This window comes from Cyprinodon tularosa, unplaced genomic scaffold (assembly GCF_016077235.1).
Source record: "Cyprinodon tularosa strain WSP-4 unplaced genomic scaffold, ASM1607723v1 ctg33, whole genome shotgun sequence".
NCBI classification, from domain to species: domain Eukaryota; kingdom Metazoa; phylum Chordata; class Actinopteri; order Cyprinodontiformes; family Cyprinodontidae; genus Cyprinodon; species Cyprinodon tularosa.
Window position 1 is genome coordinate 2,083,246 of NW_024039041.1, and position 19,921 is coordinate 2,103,166.

The 19,921-nt window shown below is 40.6% G+C and overlaps 1 protein-coding gene across 2 annotated transcripts; it reads left to right on the forward strand.

Moving 5' to 3' along the window:
- Positions 1-497: 497 nt before the first annotated feature.
- lnx2a (ligand of numb-protein X 2a) lies at positions 498-19,630 on the forward strand. Of its 2 annotated transcripts, XM_038293713.1 has the most exons (11): positions 498-655; positions 5,946-6,502; positions 13,714-13,949; positions 14,026-14,163; positions 14,241-14,440; positions 16,130-16,552; positions 16,772-16,945; positions 17,072-17,249; positions 17,342-17,567; positions 18,040-18,198; positions 18,927-19,630. In XM_038293713.1, the coding sequence occupies exons 2-11, from the start codon at positions 6,099-6,101 to the stop codon at positions 19,060-19,062; spliced, it is 2,274 nt and encodes a 757-aa protein (XP_038149641.1). In that variant the 5' UTR covers positions 498-655; positions 5,946-6,098; the 3' UTR covers positions 19,063-19,630. The 2 variants fall into 2 exon arrangements, with proteins under 2 accessions (XP_038149641.1, XP_038149642.1); XM_038293714.1 differs by lacking the exons at positions 498-655; positions 5,946-6,502 and adding an exon at positions 9,093-9,226.
- The last annotated feature ends 291 nt before the right edge of the window (positions 19,631-19,921 follow it).

The window sequence follows — 19,921 nt, forward strand, 5'->3', positions numbered from 1 at the left end:
ATTTTATAGTCTATTAATAAATGTAATAATAATATCAAATAACTCTTCTGCTTGTGTTTTTTTAGCGGTTAGCAAAAACATAAGTTGTGCATTGCTGCCAATGACTATGGAGGAAAAACATTCTCAATAGAAACATACCCTTTTTTAGACATTGTATTTTTAACCATTAATTCTTTCTACCTTTGTTATTAAATGATTCGTATTTAGCGTGGTTTGTTGTGGAATAATCTTTATATAAAAATATTTAATCAAATTAGTTCTTTTTAAAAAAAAAAAAATTTTTTTGTTTGCTTCCTATATTTCATATTATTAATTATATTAAAATTTTCTTCAAGTTTCACAAGTTTCTCCTTATGAAGTCACTTTCTATTTCCATATTTTTCCCATAATGATTTCCAATTATGTTTTTACGCAGGCAGATTATAAGCCACCTCTACCTCAGACCCCGCCCAGCCCCGCGTTTTGATTGACGCGAGTGGGCGGGGCCAGTGTCACCAAAGGCACGGGGGCGTTTTTGTGCGGGTTTGCGGTCCGGTCCGTTGCGGCGAATGCGTGATCCAGGTCCCGCCGCTGACAGCTGTCCGCCTCCCCCCCCCCCCACCCCTCCTCCCACCACCCGGAGCGTTCTGCGCGGGAGAGCCGCCGGTAGAAAAAGGTAGATATGTTCCCTCACATCCTGCCTGCATGAGCGGTGTCGGTGCGTGGCTGGCTTTGCATCGGTGCTGTCGCCTCTTCTTTCCATCTGTCTCAGATGGAGGAGGGTGGGATGGAGTCAGTCAGACAGATGAGAGGAGGGGGGGTGATATCAAACACGCTCCTGTCTGAACAATCGGAAATTATGACGCTGCAGTTTGTGCGTTTTTCCAGGAGAAATTAGGACAATGACATTGAGGAGGAGGTGGGGTTGATTGCAATTACCAATTAGACCAGGAATATTTTATGTCTTGCAGAAAAACAGCATGCATCTTCTTTTATGTATTTGTTTATTATTATTTTTTGTTTTTATTTTATTTATTTATTTATTTCATTTTTTGGCTGAAGGGGGGTCAAGACATTTGTGATCTAAAACATCAAGTCATCTTTTTTTATTTATGTATCTGTTATAAAGAGAAACCATGGTACAGGTGCAGCTCTGTCATTTATTAATTGGTTACATAAAGGATTGCAGCACCGATTTTACAACCATGTATATAAAACCTTAACGATTTCAAAGGAGTCATCTTCTCTTTTAAATAGATGTAATTTTAACAGTGCGGATTGTACTTTATTTATGGATGTGGATTATTTCTCAGAGCTTGCTACCTAGAAATAAACTCTTGTGTTTGACGTGTGCATGTTTGCTTTTCCTTGCATGTGTGCGTGTGATGTGGTGATGTCACAGCTTTGTTATAGAAACAGAGAAGCCTTGTGTCCTCATGATTAATTCATGTCCAGCTGCGGGATGGGGGGACAGAAACGTTCCAGTCACACAAAAAGGAGACAGACATGCATGAAGGTATTAAGAAGGGGGTAAAAATGTTGCTTAAAAAAGGCAGAGCAAGGAGGGGTGGGCTGATGGTGCTGAGGGGGGGATGCTGTCATGGACATGTGACAGACTTTCATGGCTGTAGTTGGAGAAGTGGAGCATCCTGCTGGGTGAAGTGCATCTGCTGTGTGCCTCAGTCCCCTGCATCCTTCGCTTGCTTCACTCTGAATGTCAAGCCCTAGTGAGCAGAACAGGATCCAGGTCGTCATGGAGACAGGAACAGAGGCAGGTAGTCACTGTGGCTTGGCTGGGCCAGCTGAGGGAAGAGGCACGCCCTCTGCTGTCAACTGATGGCATCAGGCCCACAGAAAGGGGGGAGTGAGGGTGGGAGGTTGATTATGAAGGGGGAATATAGAGGATCTTTAAAAAAGATGCACACCCTTTCATGGCCTTTATGTGATTTTAAAGAGTGTAACTGTCAAAATCAGTCTTTACACTTTTAGACCTTTAATGTGACAAACCTATTAATATATATATTTACACTTCTCAAAAAAATAAAGGAACACTTTGAAAACCCATCAGATCTCAATGGGGAGAAAAAATCGTGCTGTTTATTTATACTGATATGGACTGGGTGATGTGTAAGGAACTAAAGGATGCCAAATTATAAACTTACAGAGGGCTGAATTCAAAGACACCCTAAAAATTACAGTGACAAAAATTATGCGGCAGGTTAGACCATTTTGCTGAAATTTCTCAAAATGGTATTCAGTCATTTGTATGGCCCTCAAATGTGTGTATGCATGCCTGACAACTTCTGGGCATGCTCCCAATGAGACGACGGATGGCGTCTTGGGCTATCTCCTCCCAGATCTGGACCAGGGCATCACTGAGCTCCTGGATAGTCTGAGGTGCAACCTGGCGGCGTCGGATGGCTCGAAACATAATGTCCCAGAGGTGTTCTATTAGATTTAGGTCAGGCGAGTGTGGGGGCCAATCAATGGTATCAATTCCTTCATCCTCCAGGAACTGCCTGCATGCTCTCGCCACATGAGGCATTGTCGTGCACCAGGAGGAACCCAGGACCCACTGCACCAGCATAGGGTCTGACAATGGGTGCAAGGATTTTATCCCAATACCTAATGGCAGTCAGGGTGCTGTTGTCTAGCCTGTATAGGTCTGTGCGTCCCTTCACGGATATGCCTCCCCAGACCATCACTGACCCACCACCAAACCGGTCATGCTGAACAATGTTATAGGCAGCATAACGTTCTCCACGGCTTCTCCAGACCCTTTCATGTCTGTCACATGTGCTCAGGGTATACCTGCTCTCATCTGTGAAAAGCACAGGGCGCCAGTGGCGGACTTGCCAATTCCGGTGTTCTGTGGCAAATGCCAATCGAGCTCCACGGTGCCGGGCAGTGAGCACAGGGCCCACGAGAGGACGTCGGGTGCTCAGGCAACCCTTGTGAAGTCTTTTTCTGATTGTTTGGTCAGAGACATTTACACCAGTGGCCTGCTGGACGTCATTTTGTAGGGCTCTGGCAGTGCTCCTCCTGCTCCTCCTTGCACAAAGGAGCAGGTACCGGTCCTGCTGATGGGTTGTAGACCTTCTACGGCCCTGTCCAGCTCTCCTGGAGTAACTGCCTGTCTCCTGGAATCTCCTCCATGCTCTTGAGATTGTGCTGGGAGACACAGCAAACCTTCTGGCAATGGCACGTATTGATGTGCCATCCTGGAGGAGTTGCACTGCCTGTGCAACCTCTGTAGGGTCCAGGTAGCGCCTCATGCTAACAGTAGTGACAGTGACCCTAGCCAAATGAAAAACTGGTGAAAAAGAGTCAGAAAAGATTTGGAGGGGGAAAATTTAAGTGTAAAACCATTCCTGTTTTGATGGTCATCTCGTTGTTGCCCCTCTAGTGCACCTGTTGTTAATTTCATCAACACCAAAGCAGCTGAAACTGATTAACAACCCCCTCTGCTACTTACCTGACCAAATCAATATCCCAGAAGTTTAATTAACTTGATGCTATACTCTGATTATAAAGTGTTCCTTTAATTTTTTGAGTAATGTATATATAGAAAATAAATAAAAAAAAAAGAAAGAAAAATGTATTTTTTTTTCCTGTGCAGTCTTCAACCCCCATGTTTTGAGAAGGTTGGGCTGGTTCTTACTGGAAATAAGGAGACTAGCTTAAGCCTCCTTCCCACTAAAATTAGCGGTTAGTGCGTGTTTTTCGAACATGGGTCGATCCACTAACAATCAGCATTTAACTCCCTTCCTGTTGGCAAACACAGCCGGGTCTGACCCCGTCCTCTGTCTCCCACTGCTGTATTTCTGGTGGCGCCATCACACTGTGTTTCTGTTAATGATATCATAACTTCAACAGAAATCAGAAAAGTAATCATGGATAGCAACATGGAAGGAAGCCAGAGCTTGGTATGGGTTCTTTATTGTTTGGCTCATTTATCTGTCCGAATCAGTCTTACCAGTGCTGCGCCATGTTTATTGAATGTGAGTAGTGTATATGGCTCTTTGGATCAGACGCGATTGGCACAGTGGGTTGATGTCCGTATGTTGTGCTCACGTTCGCGTAAATTGGCGGGTCGACCTGGGTCTGATATTCCCACTGTATGCCAATCAGAGCCAAGCCAATTGTTCCCGGGGTTTAAACAGGTTTTTTGGACATTAGGAAAAGGGTATTAGGTTCTTTCAGTGTAACTACTTTGTATTTTGGTGCTTTGGAGGGGCTCAGCCAGGGCTCAGTTCATAAGAGGACTGCCACATCTGAATGTTTTGGGTCCTGACTGACTGGAGTTTAAAGCTTTACAATTTCATCGACCTTGACAAAACAAAAAACCCTTTAAAAAAACAATCCCAGCTCAAAATGCAGTGCTTCAACAGGGGAGGAAGGAGGGAGTGGTAATCCACATTGCTGTTTTTTTTCTATAATTTTAGGACGTTACTCTAGATTGCATGTGTTTTTTTTATTATTCAGACATATTCAATGAAAAAAAATTTGAGATTTTTTCCAAGTGTTTTCATTTGAAGGAAGGAGTCATCTGCAACCCTATTCCTTCATTTGGGTGTCTATAAAACTAGAAACTGTTACTACCGGTACATTATTTCACAATCAAAAATTGTTTAATGTTATTGTCAGTCTCTTGCAGCCTCTTTGAACTGGTTCCCTTTTTCCAAACCATTTTTTGAGAAATTGTTCAGTTGTCTAAGCCATGGTGATCTCACCTAAGCTAGTATTCCCCATGGCAGTAGTGTTGCGTACCACCATCATTGTGTATGAACTTGATAAACTGCAATAAAAGGACAGGCCATTTTCCATTTATAGTGCCCTATTTTTCTTTAAACATTGTTTTGTGTTTCTTCCATGCCATGGTATGCATACACTGTTGCACAGATGGTTAAAATCAGTTGCTTTCAGACACATTCCTCTATTGTTTCATTTTTACATGAATATATTTGAAGCTACTGATCTATAATATTTTTTAGAAGAGGTACACTTTATTTTACAATAATAATTACTGTATTCACATTTCCACAGTCTCTTCATGTTCGGAGGTTTAAAAAAAACCTTCTTATTCCAACCTAATGGGCAGCAGTGTATATATACAATGAAACTGAGTTTTTATACCCTCATCCTGACTAATATCTTTGTTTAGTGCGACCCATTTACTCCCTTGCCTCTTCTCTGAACGCTGTTTCATTCTATTTTAATGAATAGAAGAACAATGTGCTAGTGCTGTGCTTCTACTGAAACATCTGATTATTTATTTAGATGAGTTACACAAAATATTGAACATTTAAGGTAGAACAAGTTATTAAATTACTCATTATGCTGCCATTTTCAAAACCCACTTTGAATAGAGGGTGTACATACATTTAGATACAACAAGAGTTACTGTGGGTCTGCTTCTTCTAGCTTTATTGACCCTTTCTTTTAACCAGAATGCTTTATTTTAACATCTTGCTTAAGGCATGTTCTCATTTTGTTGCAAAGAAGACTTAGTGCTTCCACTGAAAATGGAGTGTGTGTATAAATCCAACTTGTCGTTTCTCTTTATTCTCCCCTCCCAGAGTTTGCAGCCTCTACCCGTTCTGTTTACAAGTCCCGTTTATCTCCTTCACTGTTCTTCAAATCTCTTTCTCTACCTCCTGCTGACTTTTCCTCTGCTTCTCTCAATCCCACTTTCTCTGATCTGAGTCCTCCCTCTGCCTCAATCCCAGATAATTCCCTCTCTGTGGAATTGGAAGATCGGAGCAGGCGAGAGCAAAAGAGAGATTATACCATCAGATTAGCGGATAGGAGCCGCAATACATAATCTCAGCAGACTCTCATGCACACACATAGTGTACAAACACGTGCACAAAGCATTTGCCACATGAATAAATTCACAAACGTGTAATGAGACATTTGTTGTCCCGAAACAGCTGTTGAACTCTTCTGTGCCCTTTGACCTGCAGGGCTATGTGCCATCATCCGCTGGAGGGCTACTGTCCTCTCTGCAACCTGTTCAACGTTTGAGGCTTATGGGATAGGAGTTGGTGCCCCTTCCCATCTCTGAAGCCCAACTGGAGTCATTTGTGCCAAAGCTGAGCTGTGCCGAAGGACAAGCGATGGGCAGCCCAGGCTGCGAGGTGGACATAGTAAGGCCCTCGGAGCCGCCTCTGGAGGCTGCGTGTCCGGAATGTGGCCAGATCCATCGCAGCTGGGAGAACCACCTTTATAACTACCGTCTGGAGGTGGACGACGACTTGGTGTGCCACATCTGCCTGCAGCCTCTGGTGCAGCCGCTCGACACGCCGTGCGGACACACCTTCTGCGCCCGGTGTCTGCGCAGTTTTCTCCAGGAGAGGGACTTCTGCCCTCTGGACAGGACACGGCTGCAGCTGCAGGCATGCCGCAGATCCAGCATCCTGGTGCACAAGCTGCTAGACAAGCTGTCTGTGACCTGCCCTTTGAGTCCTGTCTGCTCCCTCAGCATGCCAAGATGTGACCTTGAGGCGCACCTCAAACACAGGTAATAAAACTGACTACTAACTTATAAATCAACTGATGAGTTCATGAGAGTTGTGTGCACAGAGGTTAGATTGTACATGCTAGCCACCTAGGACCTTAAAAAAACTATTTATAGACCTTGTTTCTTTTTCTATATCAGTCTATAAGAATTGCATGCTAAGTGGTGAAAGAAGACTAGAGTTATTATAGTTCATTTATGTTTATAATATCTGGAAAAGACATTTATAGAAGATAATTATTTTGGTGTTGACTAATCTTATTTATTTTCACATTATTGAAAAAAGATAGAAAACATGACATTTTTCATGGAAATGACAGTAATCTGCATCAGACTAAAGACCCTACACGTCCAGAAGCCTTGATAACCCCACCGCTTCTTTTTCTTATAGTCTGTATAGCCCCGGATTTTCTCAGATTCAGCAGTGATTAGTCATAGATCATTCTGTTTAGCTCCATGAATTCTTTCAGCCTTGTTAGTTCTAGCAGCTCACAACACACAAACTGATAGGAATCTAGTTATTGGAACCTTAGTTTTAATGTAATGTTTATTCAATATGATGAACTTTTCCAAAACAATCTGTTTTAGTGGCTGGGTTAAGCCCGACTTGAATCAAAATATAATTGCTAGGCTACATGTTCGAATTAAAAACCAAGATGGGTTTATGCTAAGCACCCCTTCACACCACGTACAAATCAACCGAGTATGTGGATGGTCATTGAAAGGACTTGAATAGGTCTTGAAGGTTGCATCAAGAATGCAATGTGGTGTGTGTTGGTGCATAAGACTTTCATGGTATGAAGGAAACCTCTATGGGTTCATACTGGTGTTTTTTGGGGGGGTTATCTGCTTATCGTGGCTCTAGGTGTGGTGTGCAGGAGTCTGGGCCAAACTGTTGTAGTTTAGCACAGATTAGTTATTTGATAACCTGAAGCACAGTTGGTCATGTTGGCCTCATGTCAGAGCTACTATATTTTCACGCCCACACAAGCTGGCTGCCCGCCAGTTATTGTAGGAGTGTTTATTATCTTCTTTTTAATGACCATTACATTTGTTCTGCTTTTTCCTAAAGTGATCTGAACCAATGTCTGATATCCCCACTTATAGCAATAAGAAATAATCAGAGTCCTTATACATAGATGTCATTGGTTGCCGGGATGCTAATGGAGCACAACCTTATTAACACTGCATTACCTGGTTGATATTAGATTGCTTTGTTTAGTGTTAAAGCTGATGATATTTGCTGCACTGTAGGAGTGTTGAAACTGACTGTAGAGGTGCAGATACTTCTCACTTATATTGTTTTTGGAAAATATTACAGCACTGCATTTTTGTAAAGCATCTCTTTCCATTTCTTCTTCCTTTAAGTTACAGTATTGTCCTGCTGAAAAATGAGCAGTCCTCACAGTCTGAGGTGAATCGCTCTGTGGATTCATCCTGGTTTATCTCTCAGATATCTCTTTATGTTGCTGCTTTTGTCCATATCTCTGTCATGATGACTAGTGTAACATTTCTTTACGCTGAAAAAATATCACCATATCATGATACAGCCACCACAATGCTTCACTGTAGGGATAGTATTGACCTGGTGATGAGCGGTACTTGGCTTTTCTCCTAGAATGACGCTTGGCATGCCTACCAATGAGTTCAGTCTTTGCTTTGTCAGGCCAGAGAAATCATCACTGTCAACTGTGTGACTTCATATAGACAGGTCTGTGAATTTCCTAATCCTGTCCAGTCAATTGAAGTTACGACAGGTGGACTTAATTCAAGCTGTGAAAACATCTAAAAAAATGGTCCGTGGAAACAGTATACACCTCAGCTTTAGGCTTTCATGCTTACCTATATGTGATTTCTTAGTTTTTTATTTATACAAAATTCTCAATTTCATCAACAAAAAGACACTTTGCTATAATGAGATGTGCATAGGACTTTGAAGAAGAGATATGATATAATTTGGAAAAGTATGTAACATAACTTCATGTGCGCAAAGTGCAGTGCTGTGAATACTGTATATGTACAGAAATTATGCAGATTTTTTCAGTGCATGGTTTATAAATATAGTGGTAGTGTCGTCGTAGGATGGCCTGGATAGTACGTTTAAAAAAAGGAAACTACTATGAAAGCTGTAAGTGCTGGCATGCACTAAAATTAGGTTTTCTAAATTTATCAACATCTGCCCCATCCCCATAGTCCCTGAGTTTCTATAGAGCTCAGGCATGTCTAAATATGTTGCAGAGAGGACCATAGATTTTGTGAAAAGATTTTAATCGTAACTGTTCTCTCACTGAGGTTAGCTGTATTTAATGAATCAGCATTGAAGAATATCTTTTGATGCCTAACAAACTAAATAATCTTGTATTTTCTGTCTACTGTTATTGTGGTAGTAAAAGCTCCATAGAAAAATGTTTCAAGTTCTTTTTTTTTTTCTAAGAATCTTTAAAGATACCAGAAATCACAGTTTAAATCAGATTGATTTATGCAAATTACCTTTAAGTTCTACAAATTTTGGCTGTCGGCCCATTTGGACCAGGTGCTGCCAGGCCCAGAAGGGATTACTGAGCCGATGGTCATGTGATGAGGGATTAATGGTTCCCTACCGCAGTCATAGGTTGGCTGAACAGGAGGTTCGTTTTCTCATTTCACAACTATGCTGGGCAACTTCAACACCAAAGATCTTTTCAACCACTTCTTCTGTGAGACGGCCAAGGGCAACCCGGGCTTGTGGTGAGTTGGACAGGGTTGGACACAAGGGGTATAGAGTTACAACAAATAGATATAGGTAGATAGAACAAAATGACGCTTTTTTTCTTAAAAGTTTCAACTGGATTTTACCCAGTTTTATACTTTCTCTGTTTCTCTGTGCAACCATGTCTCTGTAGAGCACAGGTTGATATGTTTTGATTTTACTTTAAATATGCATATAAAGTTTGCTGCAGGATTCCCAGCTGTGTGGCATAACATATTTAATCCGTGCACATGTGTAGATATAATTTTTGACTTTTTTTTGTTTCTAATATATCAGTGCAGAATACAAAGATCGTCATTTAAGGGTCACAGCTCTGGGAGCAGACCTGATCGATGAGAGATGTTACCTCTTACTGCATGCATTAGTGTTTGACACCGGATTACCCTCTGGTTATCCACTGCCAGGCTAACAACACACTTGTGGTTGTGCTCCTTAAGAAGCTTAACATGTTATCTTTCCCAATATCAATGAAGAAATCGTGAGTTTAACAGTAGAGCTGTGTGTCTTTATTTTAACTAAGACTGCGCCTTGTTATCCCATCTCTTATATGGAGAAATTAGCTTTAGTTTCCTTGCTCAGAAAGGATTTTGACCCAATCTTCCAAGCAAACTGTCTTTAAATCTTTAGATTTTCGTAAAACCCTTTTAGGTGTCTGTATCTTTGCTTCGCCCCTATAGATTTTCAGTCATGTGCTAACTGGATGATTGGCAGGATCGTTTAAACAACTGCATGAGTTTAAACAACTGTCTATGAAACCATCTAAGAGCTTCCTTTAGTTCAGACTCATGCTGAAAAAATCCAATGTCCTTTCTAAGATTCTTATTAAGAAAAGCTCAGTTCAATTAACTATTGCCTCAGCTTTATGTTCTGCCTGTAGCATGTAAGAAAACAAAGCCCAAACCATGATGCTTCCACCACCCTACAGTTGGTGTGGAGTTTTTTTTTCTGTGATCTCCAGTCACATCTTTAGAGTTCAGTTTCGGTCGCATTTGTCCCGCTAAAATCACGTAAATGTTCAAATAATCTGCAAACTTTAAAGAAGCTTTTTCTGCATCAGTGGAGTCTGGAGTTGTGAGTGTGCATAGAAAGCCTGTGGCCGTTGGGTAAATTATTGATTGATTGATTTACTTTATTGATAGCTAAAACTCACACATTATCCGGTTCATAATTGTTCCTTGGGATGGGGCAGACCTTTGGTAAAACATTTCCATAAAATCCGTTCATAAGTTTTTAATTGATCCTGCTAACAAACCAAGAGCGTTCTCTTTTCTTGTGTTTTCGTCTTCAGTAAAATACCTCCAGACTTTGAGTCTGATGCTGAGGCCCTCAATACTAACTACTGCCACCCTCTGGTTTAGTGGAGAACTGCTTGTTTCGCCAAATATCCCTATCTCATAAAGTTAGACAATCTATTTTTTAAAAACCTCTATTTTGATCCTGATTTGGATCATCACCAAACATGTAATGGATTGTTCCTTAGAATAAGAGACACCTCTGATGAAAAAAAATAATAATAATTGAAATCCATCCATAGTTAAGGCCATTAGTAGGGACTAAACTAGCTAATTTTATTCTGGACTGATGAGCAGTATGACTGCTTTCAAAATGCTGACATATTTAAATTTTTTTCATGGTTTTCTTTTGTTTTATATATTTATATATATACATATATATATATATATATATATATATATATATATATATATATATATATATATATATATCACCATCTGTTCAACATTTTTTTTTCCCTGTTGAATGATGAGAAGTCAAGCAGAGATAAAGTGACAGATCAAGTGAGTTAAAAAACCTGACCTTTTTAAGTTTAGATTACCCCCTGCCCCAAGCGGCACCCTGCTGCTTTAAGAAGCTAAACGGAGCCAAGAGTGAAGTTCACATGTGACAGTGTGAGTTAATGTTGTTTACATTGTGGATTAGGACACAGGATGATTGAGAAGAAGATGTGCCAAGAAACAATGTTTACGTGGTCAAGGTGGGGACTCCAAAAAGGTTCCCATTGTTCAGTCTATAGACTGTATGGACTTTTTCTCCATTAAAAACAAAACAGACTTTTGCAACATTTCATTTAACTCCTTATATAAACACTTGGTTGCCTCAAGTGTTAGCTGAATAATGCATCTTTTGGAGAAATAAGATCCCTAGTCCTTTTTCTTACTTTCCTTCACACATTTATTCTAAAAATACACCTGCTTTGGTCTCTGTTTACTTTCCTTGTAATCTTAGTTTTAAGGGAATCTCAATCAATTGCTTTAAAAAGCATCCCCATAGCATGATGCATCCATCTCTGTTTGTAGAAGAAACACCCAGTGACATGTCTACTATATAAAATCACACTCCTATGATTAGAATTCAGACTTTTGTTTCATAGGATCACAGGATTTCGCTCATAATGATCTGAGATAATTTTGGACAAGTGTGTTGGCCTTGTGGGTTAGAGCAGTGCGCTTGTGCTCTGAGAAGTTTGCAAGTACCCGGTTCGATCCCCACAGCCTGCACAATTTCCTGAGCAAAACCTTTAACCCTGCACAATGGCAGCCCACTGCTCTTTAAAGGGATTGGTTAAATGTGGAGGTAAATTTCTCCAATGTAAGATCAACAATTTTCAACTATTATTATTATAAAAGACCTGATTGGCGCTCTTTACAATGTTCCTCCAGCTGAACAGTAAGACGTTTGTATTTGTTACTGGAAGTCATGTATCTGATTAGCTTATCAGAGCGACCTGTTCAGAAGCTATATGGTGCTTTAAATGGATTTCTTAGTTCTTGTGCAACAAATGATGGAAGGATTTTTAAAATGATGATTCATTTAAAATCCTGTACCCTTGTAAATATAAGCAAATATTGTTGTTTCATGTTACAGCTTCGTCTTCAACCCTTGTGTTTAAATTTCTCTTTGCCATATTTGGCACCACTGAGACCTCAGATGAAGGTCTTCAGCAGCCCGATTCAGAAACAAAAAGTTTACATGTCTAGTTTCAAACTCAGGTCTTCTTAACTTGAACCATAAGACATGATATTGCCTAATGAGAGGAGGAAATCACTTTGTTACATAAAGCGGAGTCACCTGTCCCCTGTTGATGCTGCTAAAATAAATTCTTCAGTTTGATCCTTTGAGTTTATCTGTTGCTGTGTACAAAAAGGAGGATTTCTTATGTTTTTTGTGGATTTTTTTTACCTTTTCGTTACTTTTTCAGTGAAAGCATCAGTCCAAGCAGATGCAATTGCAAAGTTGTTTCGGAATATTTCTGATAACAGTAATGATCCTGATTAAATCTCTTTTTCTTGCCTCTGGAGTTTTTATATGAACAGACTTTTTACTTTGAATGCATCAGAGGCATTGGAAGTAATACAATGAACGAGAGGAATCCAAGTGTGAATGCATCACACTTGAACTATTACTCTATATAATCCAATATTACTCTATATAAGGCCAAAGGTTGTGGTGACTATTGGAATCAGATTGTAATAGCTCTAATGTGATGGCTTCAGATTAGAGATGACGCTCTCATCTGAAGCCATTTTTTAATTGACCAGGTCATTTCACAGAATTTATTTGCTATATAGTCCAAAGTTGTTGCAAATTGATGATTTCTATATGATTGAACTTTGTTACAAACATTTCCAAAATATCTCAAATAAAAACAGTCCAAGCACACTGCTTCAGTGGTCATTTCCAGAACTCTGATCAATGTGAATTTAAAATCTAATTTCCCCTACAGGAAATTTTTCAAAGAACAGAAATACATTTTGGGCCTATTATTAACCCCCCCCAATGAGTTTTTACTGCCTTTGCAATGTTACTCTAAAATCGACCCTGGTAAGGGAGGTGATACTTTTGGTATATTTTATTAAAAAATAATGTAGTTGATAAATAAAATAAGCATTTACATATTTAATTGGAAATCTATTACTATGTTGGTGCATTTCAGAATTTAATGTTATTTGTCATTATCAAATACTCAATCAAATACTCTGCTATGAAATAAATAAATAAGATATAAAATTTCTTTCATTTTATTCTTTATTGCTTTTTCATTTTCGTCTAATAATTTGCAGAGTAAATAATATATTTCATTACATAATGGGACATTACATTTCATGTTATCTGCTAATTTATTTCATTATATATTTATCTTGTTTACTTTATTTATTCCCTTTTAGCCCTCCATATATTCAGACTCACAAACTGTTAAAAAAAATTATCTGTTTTTTTTCCGACTCTGTTGTGCATAACACATGAACAACAACAATATCAGGGTCCTTGTGTTTAAATTTAAATTTTATGTATTATACATGCAAGCATCATAAATCTTAGAGCAAACTACAACATTAAAAAGCAGAACTCCCTTCAGGAGTCACATCAATTCACCCTTAGTAAAGTTGAACCTGGTTTTCTTGATATGTCAGATAATCTAACCAACCGATCTGTTCCTTGGTGAAAGGTGTCCTGGGACTCTGTGTCAGCAGACGACTGTGGAAGGACCACGATTTGAGAGCGGCGATGAGCGAGCTACGGTGACCACTCCACCTATGTCACCTCACACCCCACAGACGGACCTGGGAGAATGCACGCCCTCCCCACGCTCTGGATCCACTAACGCCTGCAGCAATGGACCTGAGTGGACCGACAACGCCGGCCTCGATAACCCTGCATTTGAAGAAAGCACAGAAGAAGACAGTGAGTTAATCCTCAGGGTTTCTGCTAAGCAATGGGAGGCCATATGGCTGGGACTTATCTCTTTACCTGTCTCCAGGTGTGGTGGGGTTGGAATGCGTGATCCCCAGGGTGAAGCGGCCCCTCAGTAACCCCTGCATCCATCTCCTCCGCTCTGTTAGCTCCACTTCCTCCGGTTGGGACTGCCCTGAGTCTCCACCTCTGTCTGCAGAGGAAGGTATACCTTCCTTAATTTCTCCAGGAATATTTCTATTTTACCAATATTAACTTTCAGGTTTTTGGTGTCTCTGTTAGGTTGTGTGAAGTTGCCCTCCCTTCCCGAAGGAGAGATCACTACCATAGAGGTCCACAGGGCCAACCCGTATGTTGAGCTGGGAATCAGCATTGTTGGTGGAAACGAAACGCCTCTTATCAACATAGTTATTCAGGAAGTGTACAGAGACGGAGTGATCGCACGAGACGGGAGGCTGCTGGCTGGAGATCAGATATTGCAGGTGAGGGATCAGCTTCTGTTTACTGTTTATATAGATTTTGCATAAATATAAGAAAAACTGATGGATTTTCTGGTATTATTTAAGATTAATTAGGCTTTTCTCTTTTCAAACTTTAAAAGAACAAATCTCTGTGTTGTATTTGAATAATTATGTCCATGAATCTCAAACAAATGTTAAGCGGCAGTCATAGTAGCTTGCTCTTTATTAATTTAGGGAAGATATAAAAAAAAAATCTCATCCAGTTTTTTTTTTTTTTTTCATTTTCTCAAACTCTGATACCCCAAAATTAAATCCACCCCAACTGGTTGCCTCAAGATTCACCTGCACTATAATGGTTGTTCAATCTTAGTAAAAAAACACATTTGCTCTGTGAAGGTATCAGAGGTTGGCGAACGAAGTGAACAAACAGCATCATATAAAACAAGGAGCATTGCTGACAGTTCAGGGATAAAGATATTACCTTTGGACATCCCAGAGCAATAACTCTGAAAATAGAGATTTGAAGAGCTGCAAATATTACAACACAGTGGCACCAGCCTACTCTGAAATAATCAACATTTTCAGTCTACTTCACCCAAGAAGAGTTTCCATGCAAACAGTATGGTGAAGCAGTCAGAAGACCAAAGGTTGCTCTGGAGGAGCAGCAGAGTTCTTCACCTCAGGTGGGAGAATGTGGCAACAGGATAAGAGTTTAGAAACTCATGATTTAGTGGATTATGAAAAACCAAATAATTAAATATTGTCAGTGAATACCCAAGAAAGGTTTGAAAAAAAGAGAAAGTCACTATAATCTGAAAACAACAGATTTTTTTTTTAACTAAGATTCCAAACCAATATTATGGAATGGAACATCACAATAAAAAGAAATAATTTATGGAACAGACTTAATCAAGGAATTAAGAATCAAGTTTAAAGAGGGCATTCAAAAAAGAAATCTAAAAACTACAATGATAGGAATGTATGAAAGCTAAAGTTCATGGACATAAAATATGTACATTATACTTTGAATACAACAAAATGCAGCCAGTAAATGTGGATAAGTGAGAAAAGATGTAAGTACTGTAACAGAACTGATGCAGAGTTCTTGTAAAAATGAATTTAGGGAAAGATATAAGATTGTTCTTCCTTCTGGTCTTTTTCATTCATTGATTCGGGAATGTATTTGAAAGTAATTGTTAGATGAAATTCAAAATAATTTCAACAAATTAACTATTTAGTAGGTTAAACTATACTTTTTGGTGTTTGAAGATTGGAGAAAGAAATTTAAATACATTATGGATCACCAAGGAAAACCTATGAGAGCTTTCAAAAGACTGAAATGACAATTCAAGAGCCTAAATGGAAATGGTTTAGATCAAAGTTAAATTATGTTTGGAATAATCCACTCAAACAATAAAAAATTAAAAAATTACAGCACACAGAAAGCTTGTAGAGCCATATCCCAGAAGGACTGACAGTTCAGTTGTCTTTCCATGTAAATGTACCCTCCTAACCACTGATTTAATATATAAAACATGGCAAATCACTGAAAGGCAATGTTTGAGAGGTTTTAGAGAGAAAACAATAAATTGTTGAATATAAATAATTATTTCCTCTAGTATATTCTCTTTTATGTCTGAACTTAATTGGCAAAATAGAAACTCCATGTTTATTCTGACTTGTTTCTACCTTGATGTCTTCCTTTCTAAGGTGAACAACGTCGACATCAGTAATGTCCCACATAGTTTTGCCCGCTCCACCCTGGCACGGCCCTGCACCACCCTTCAGCTGACGGTGCTGAGGGAGCGCCGCTGTGCCTCCAGAGCTCCTCCCTCCTCTTCCTCCTCCTCCTCCAACACCCCAGCTGTGCCTCACGCCCCCTGCTCTACACCTGAGGGGGCCCCCTCCAGCCCTGCCACCTTAAGAATCACTCTTCACAAGCGAGACTCCACGGAGCAGCTCGGCATCAAGTTGGTCCGTCGTACGGATGAGTCGGGCGTGTTTGTGCTGGACCTTTTGGAAGGAGGCCTGGCTGCGAAGGACGGCAGACTGCGGAGCAACGACCGCGTGCTTGCTGTCAATGACCAGGACCTCTGCCATGGCACCCCCGAACAGGCCGCCCAGATCATACAGGTGTGGAAGCCAGCTGTTGTGACGGTTAGCAGCAGATTAAACATCACTCTATTAATATATTAAGCCTACAAGGAGAAGACTTTCTATATTATCCACTCTCTTCCACATAAGCTTTTGTGACATCAAAAGGGCAGCAGATCAGATTGTGACCATCTACTGATATATATATCTGCATATTTATCATGTATTAAAGTTAAAGGTGGCTCTCTGTTTCTGCAGGCAAGCGGAGAACGAGTCCACCTCCTCATTGGACGACCCAACAAACCGACACCACCCCCACCACCAAAATCAAGCTCAACCAGAGACCTGTACTGCCTTGATCATTTCCTGCCAAATCACAGCTCCACTCCAAGCCCTGTGCCTCTACACCTGTCTCGCACCAGCACTCACAGAGTAAGCATTGCTGTGTGTGCCGTTTTCTCCATCTGTATTCTTTGTTACTATATTTAGCTTTGATTCTTTAATATCTTCCTATGAAAAAGGGAGAAGTTTGAGTGTGTGTTTCATGATTTCTCCCAGGATTTGTCCCAGTGTGTGACTTGTAAGGAGAAACACATCACTGTGAAGAAGGAGCCCCATGAGTCCCTGGGTATGACCGTGGCAGGAGGCCGGGGCAGCAAGAGCGGGGAGCTGCCGATCTTCGTTACAAGCGTTCAACCACATGGCTGTTTGTCCCGGGATGGACGAATCAAAAGAGGTTAGCGCTCGTCTTTTACCTCCAGGAGTCAAGGAAACTTAGCTTTGACTAAAAAAAATAAAGTTTGCATCTTTTTGATTCCTTGCCATCAGGCGACGTCCTTCTGAGCATCAACGGTCAGGATCTCACGTACCTGAGCCACAGTGAGGCGGTCGGGACATTGAAAGCCAGCGCTGCTTCGCCCTCGGTGCAGCTGAGAGTTCTGGAAGTCAGCATGGTGGAGGAGCATGACCATGACGAGCTGCTGGCTCACACCCACGACAGCGATTTTGATGCAAACTGGTCCCCCTCGTGGGTCATGTGGCTGGGTCTGCCCAGGTAAGGAAGGTGACTTTGAAGGTGTTGACAGACAAGGTTGGTTTCCCACTGAATGTACACAGTTTATTGTATAAGATAGAGTTGATGGGAAGTGGAGATTGCAGCATAAAGGGACAATAAGTCTAAACATGCAGCCAAAGCTATATAGGAGAGTTTCTATAAAAACATATGCATGTATAAGAATGTCTCATTTAAAATCTAGAGATAAATCCATTTAAAAATCCAAAGCAAGACCTTATAACTGATCTTTACAGACACTCTACATCCAGATTGACTGAACTCGACGGTAAAAGAGTCTCTGGATGTAAAAATCTTGCAGATGCATCCATCCACCACTTTGCATCTCACATTAAATCACAATAGAATACATTCAGGTTTGTGCTTATAACACGGTAAAAAGTAAAATGTTTTAAATGCAGAGATTCGAATGTGAGCGAATGTTTTCTATCCTAATATTTCCCCCTTGCTGCAGCTACCTGCACAGCAGCCATGAGATTGTGTTGCGGAGGAGCCATCCTGGGAGCTGGGGCTTCAGCATTGTTGGGGGATACGAGGAGAGCCATGGCAACCAGGCATTTTTCATCAAGACCATCGTCCTCGGCACGCCTGCATACTACGATGGCCGCCTTAAGTGAGTTTACTGTGATTGTCGCTTAGAGCAAAACTGCTTAACTTTTGATCTATATATTACCTAAATTTGAGATATATTAAATGAGTTTTTATGTGGCTTCCTGTCAAATGAGAGGGTCAGATCCCTCACTCCATAAATCATGTGACCAATATTGCTCCTTTACAGCAGTCTGAGCTCACTTTGAACAAGAAGACTAACTAAGCTAAAGGTTTTTGTTAAAACAGATATGACACTTACCTGATCAGAAATATTTTTGGTAGGATTTTATCTAGTGAGGTAAAAGTTGCCTAGTAACTCAGTGCAACTCCATGACTTCTCAGTCAGGTGGTCCAAAGGGGTCTGCTATTAGTCCACTGATTCATTTTCTGACAGTGCAGTTACAGGTCTAGCGCCCCTAGTGGCTAAAAGTTACACAGTCAGAGAAACAGGACTACACTGAAAAACTCCGGGATGGTGTCACAGCCACATTGGAAGAGACCATATAAAGCTACTATGACATGAAAATTTCAAACAAGAAATGAAACAAATAGGGATTAACAGTAAGTCATGTTTATGTTGTCATAGTGTGGTGGAGGAGCTGAAGAAGAAATACCTGTTTTCATTATGAGAATGCACAGCATCGAGCTAAAAACATCTCTGTTAATAACAAGGACCGCATGTATGTCTCTGTGAGCTTTAGGTCTGTCTTCCTCACGTTGATGGGGTTCACTTTTCCTTTCTTATTCTAGGTGTGGAGACATGATAGTGGCAGTAAACGGCCTCTCCACTGCAGGAATGAGCCACTCAGCTCTGGTGCCCATGCTAAAGGAGCAGCGCAGCCGGGTGGCGCTGACTGTGGTCTCCTGGCCCGGCAGCCTGGTATAACCAGGACTAAAGCCAGCAGGCTTCACCCAGAATGTTCTAAATTGGGGAGCAACCTCGGCCAAATGAACTGGTGCATCCTACTGTACATCGCTCCATATCGGGCTTAATCCAGGACCAAACACATCCAGGACTGTTGAAGACCCAGCAGGACCAAGTGGGGGGAAATGATCCAGATTGTGCCACGTCACTCGACAGACTGCACTCCTAAACAGACACTGCTGTGTTTCATATGGTCATGTCGTCTTCACTCCCAAAAGGAGAGTCGTGCTCCAACTGTTAACATGCAGTTTGTGCTGTGTTCACCTCACTGAGCAGTGGTAGAACCTCAGGGTTTTATTCAGACGGAGGCATCATTGGAAGTTGGTAAATAAATAAAAAATTGATTGAACAAATCCTCTTGTTTTGCTGCACCAGTGATGTTTCCATCTGAATGAGCCCAAGGCCTTATTATAGAAAGCTGCCACATCCTGAGGGAGGTCAGCCCTCAGGTATCACCATACAACCAGCTGACCTTTTATACATGTGTGAATGTGTGTTTGTTTAATAAACGTTTCCTTTTAAAGGAAAAGTGACTCCATTACTGAGTTTGTACCTGATGAAGATCTGGTTGATGAAAATTACTGCCATAAATGTTTCAACTCAGATGAACAGAAGAGCTTTAATGCTTCTCTTTTTCCCCATTTTTTGACTTCGATCTAAAAACGTGAATCAATTAGATTTATTGCAAGCGATCAACTCCATAATAGCGAAGAAGAAAAAAAGTCAAAACTGCTTAGTGCAAAGTTGTACATGAGTAAAAAGACAACATTAAGTAGTCCTGACTGCAACAACCAAAGGGGGAAACGTTACATTTGGAAGA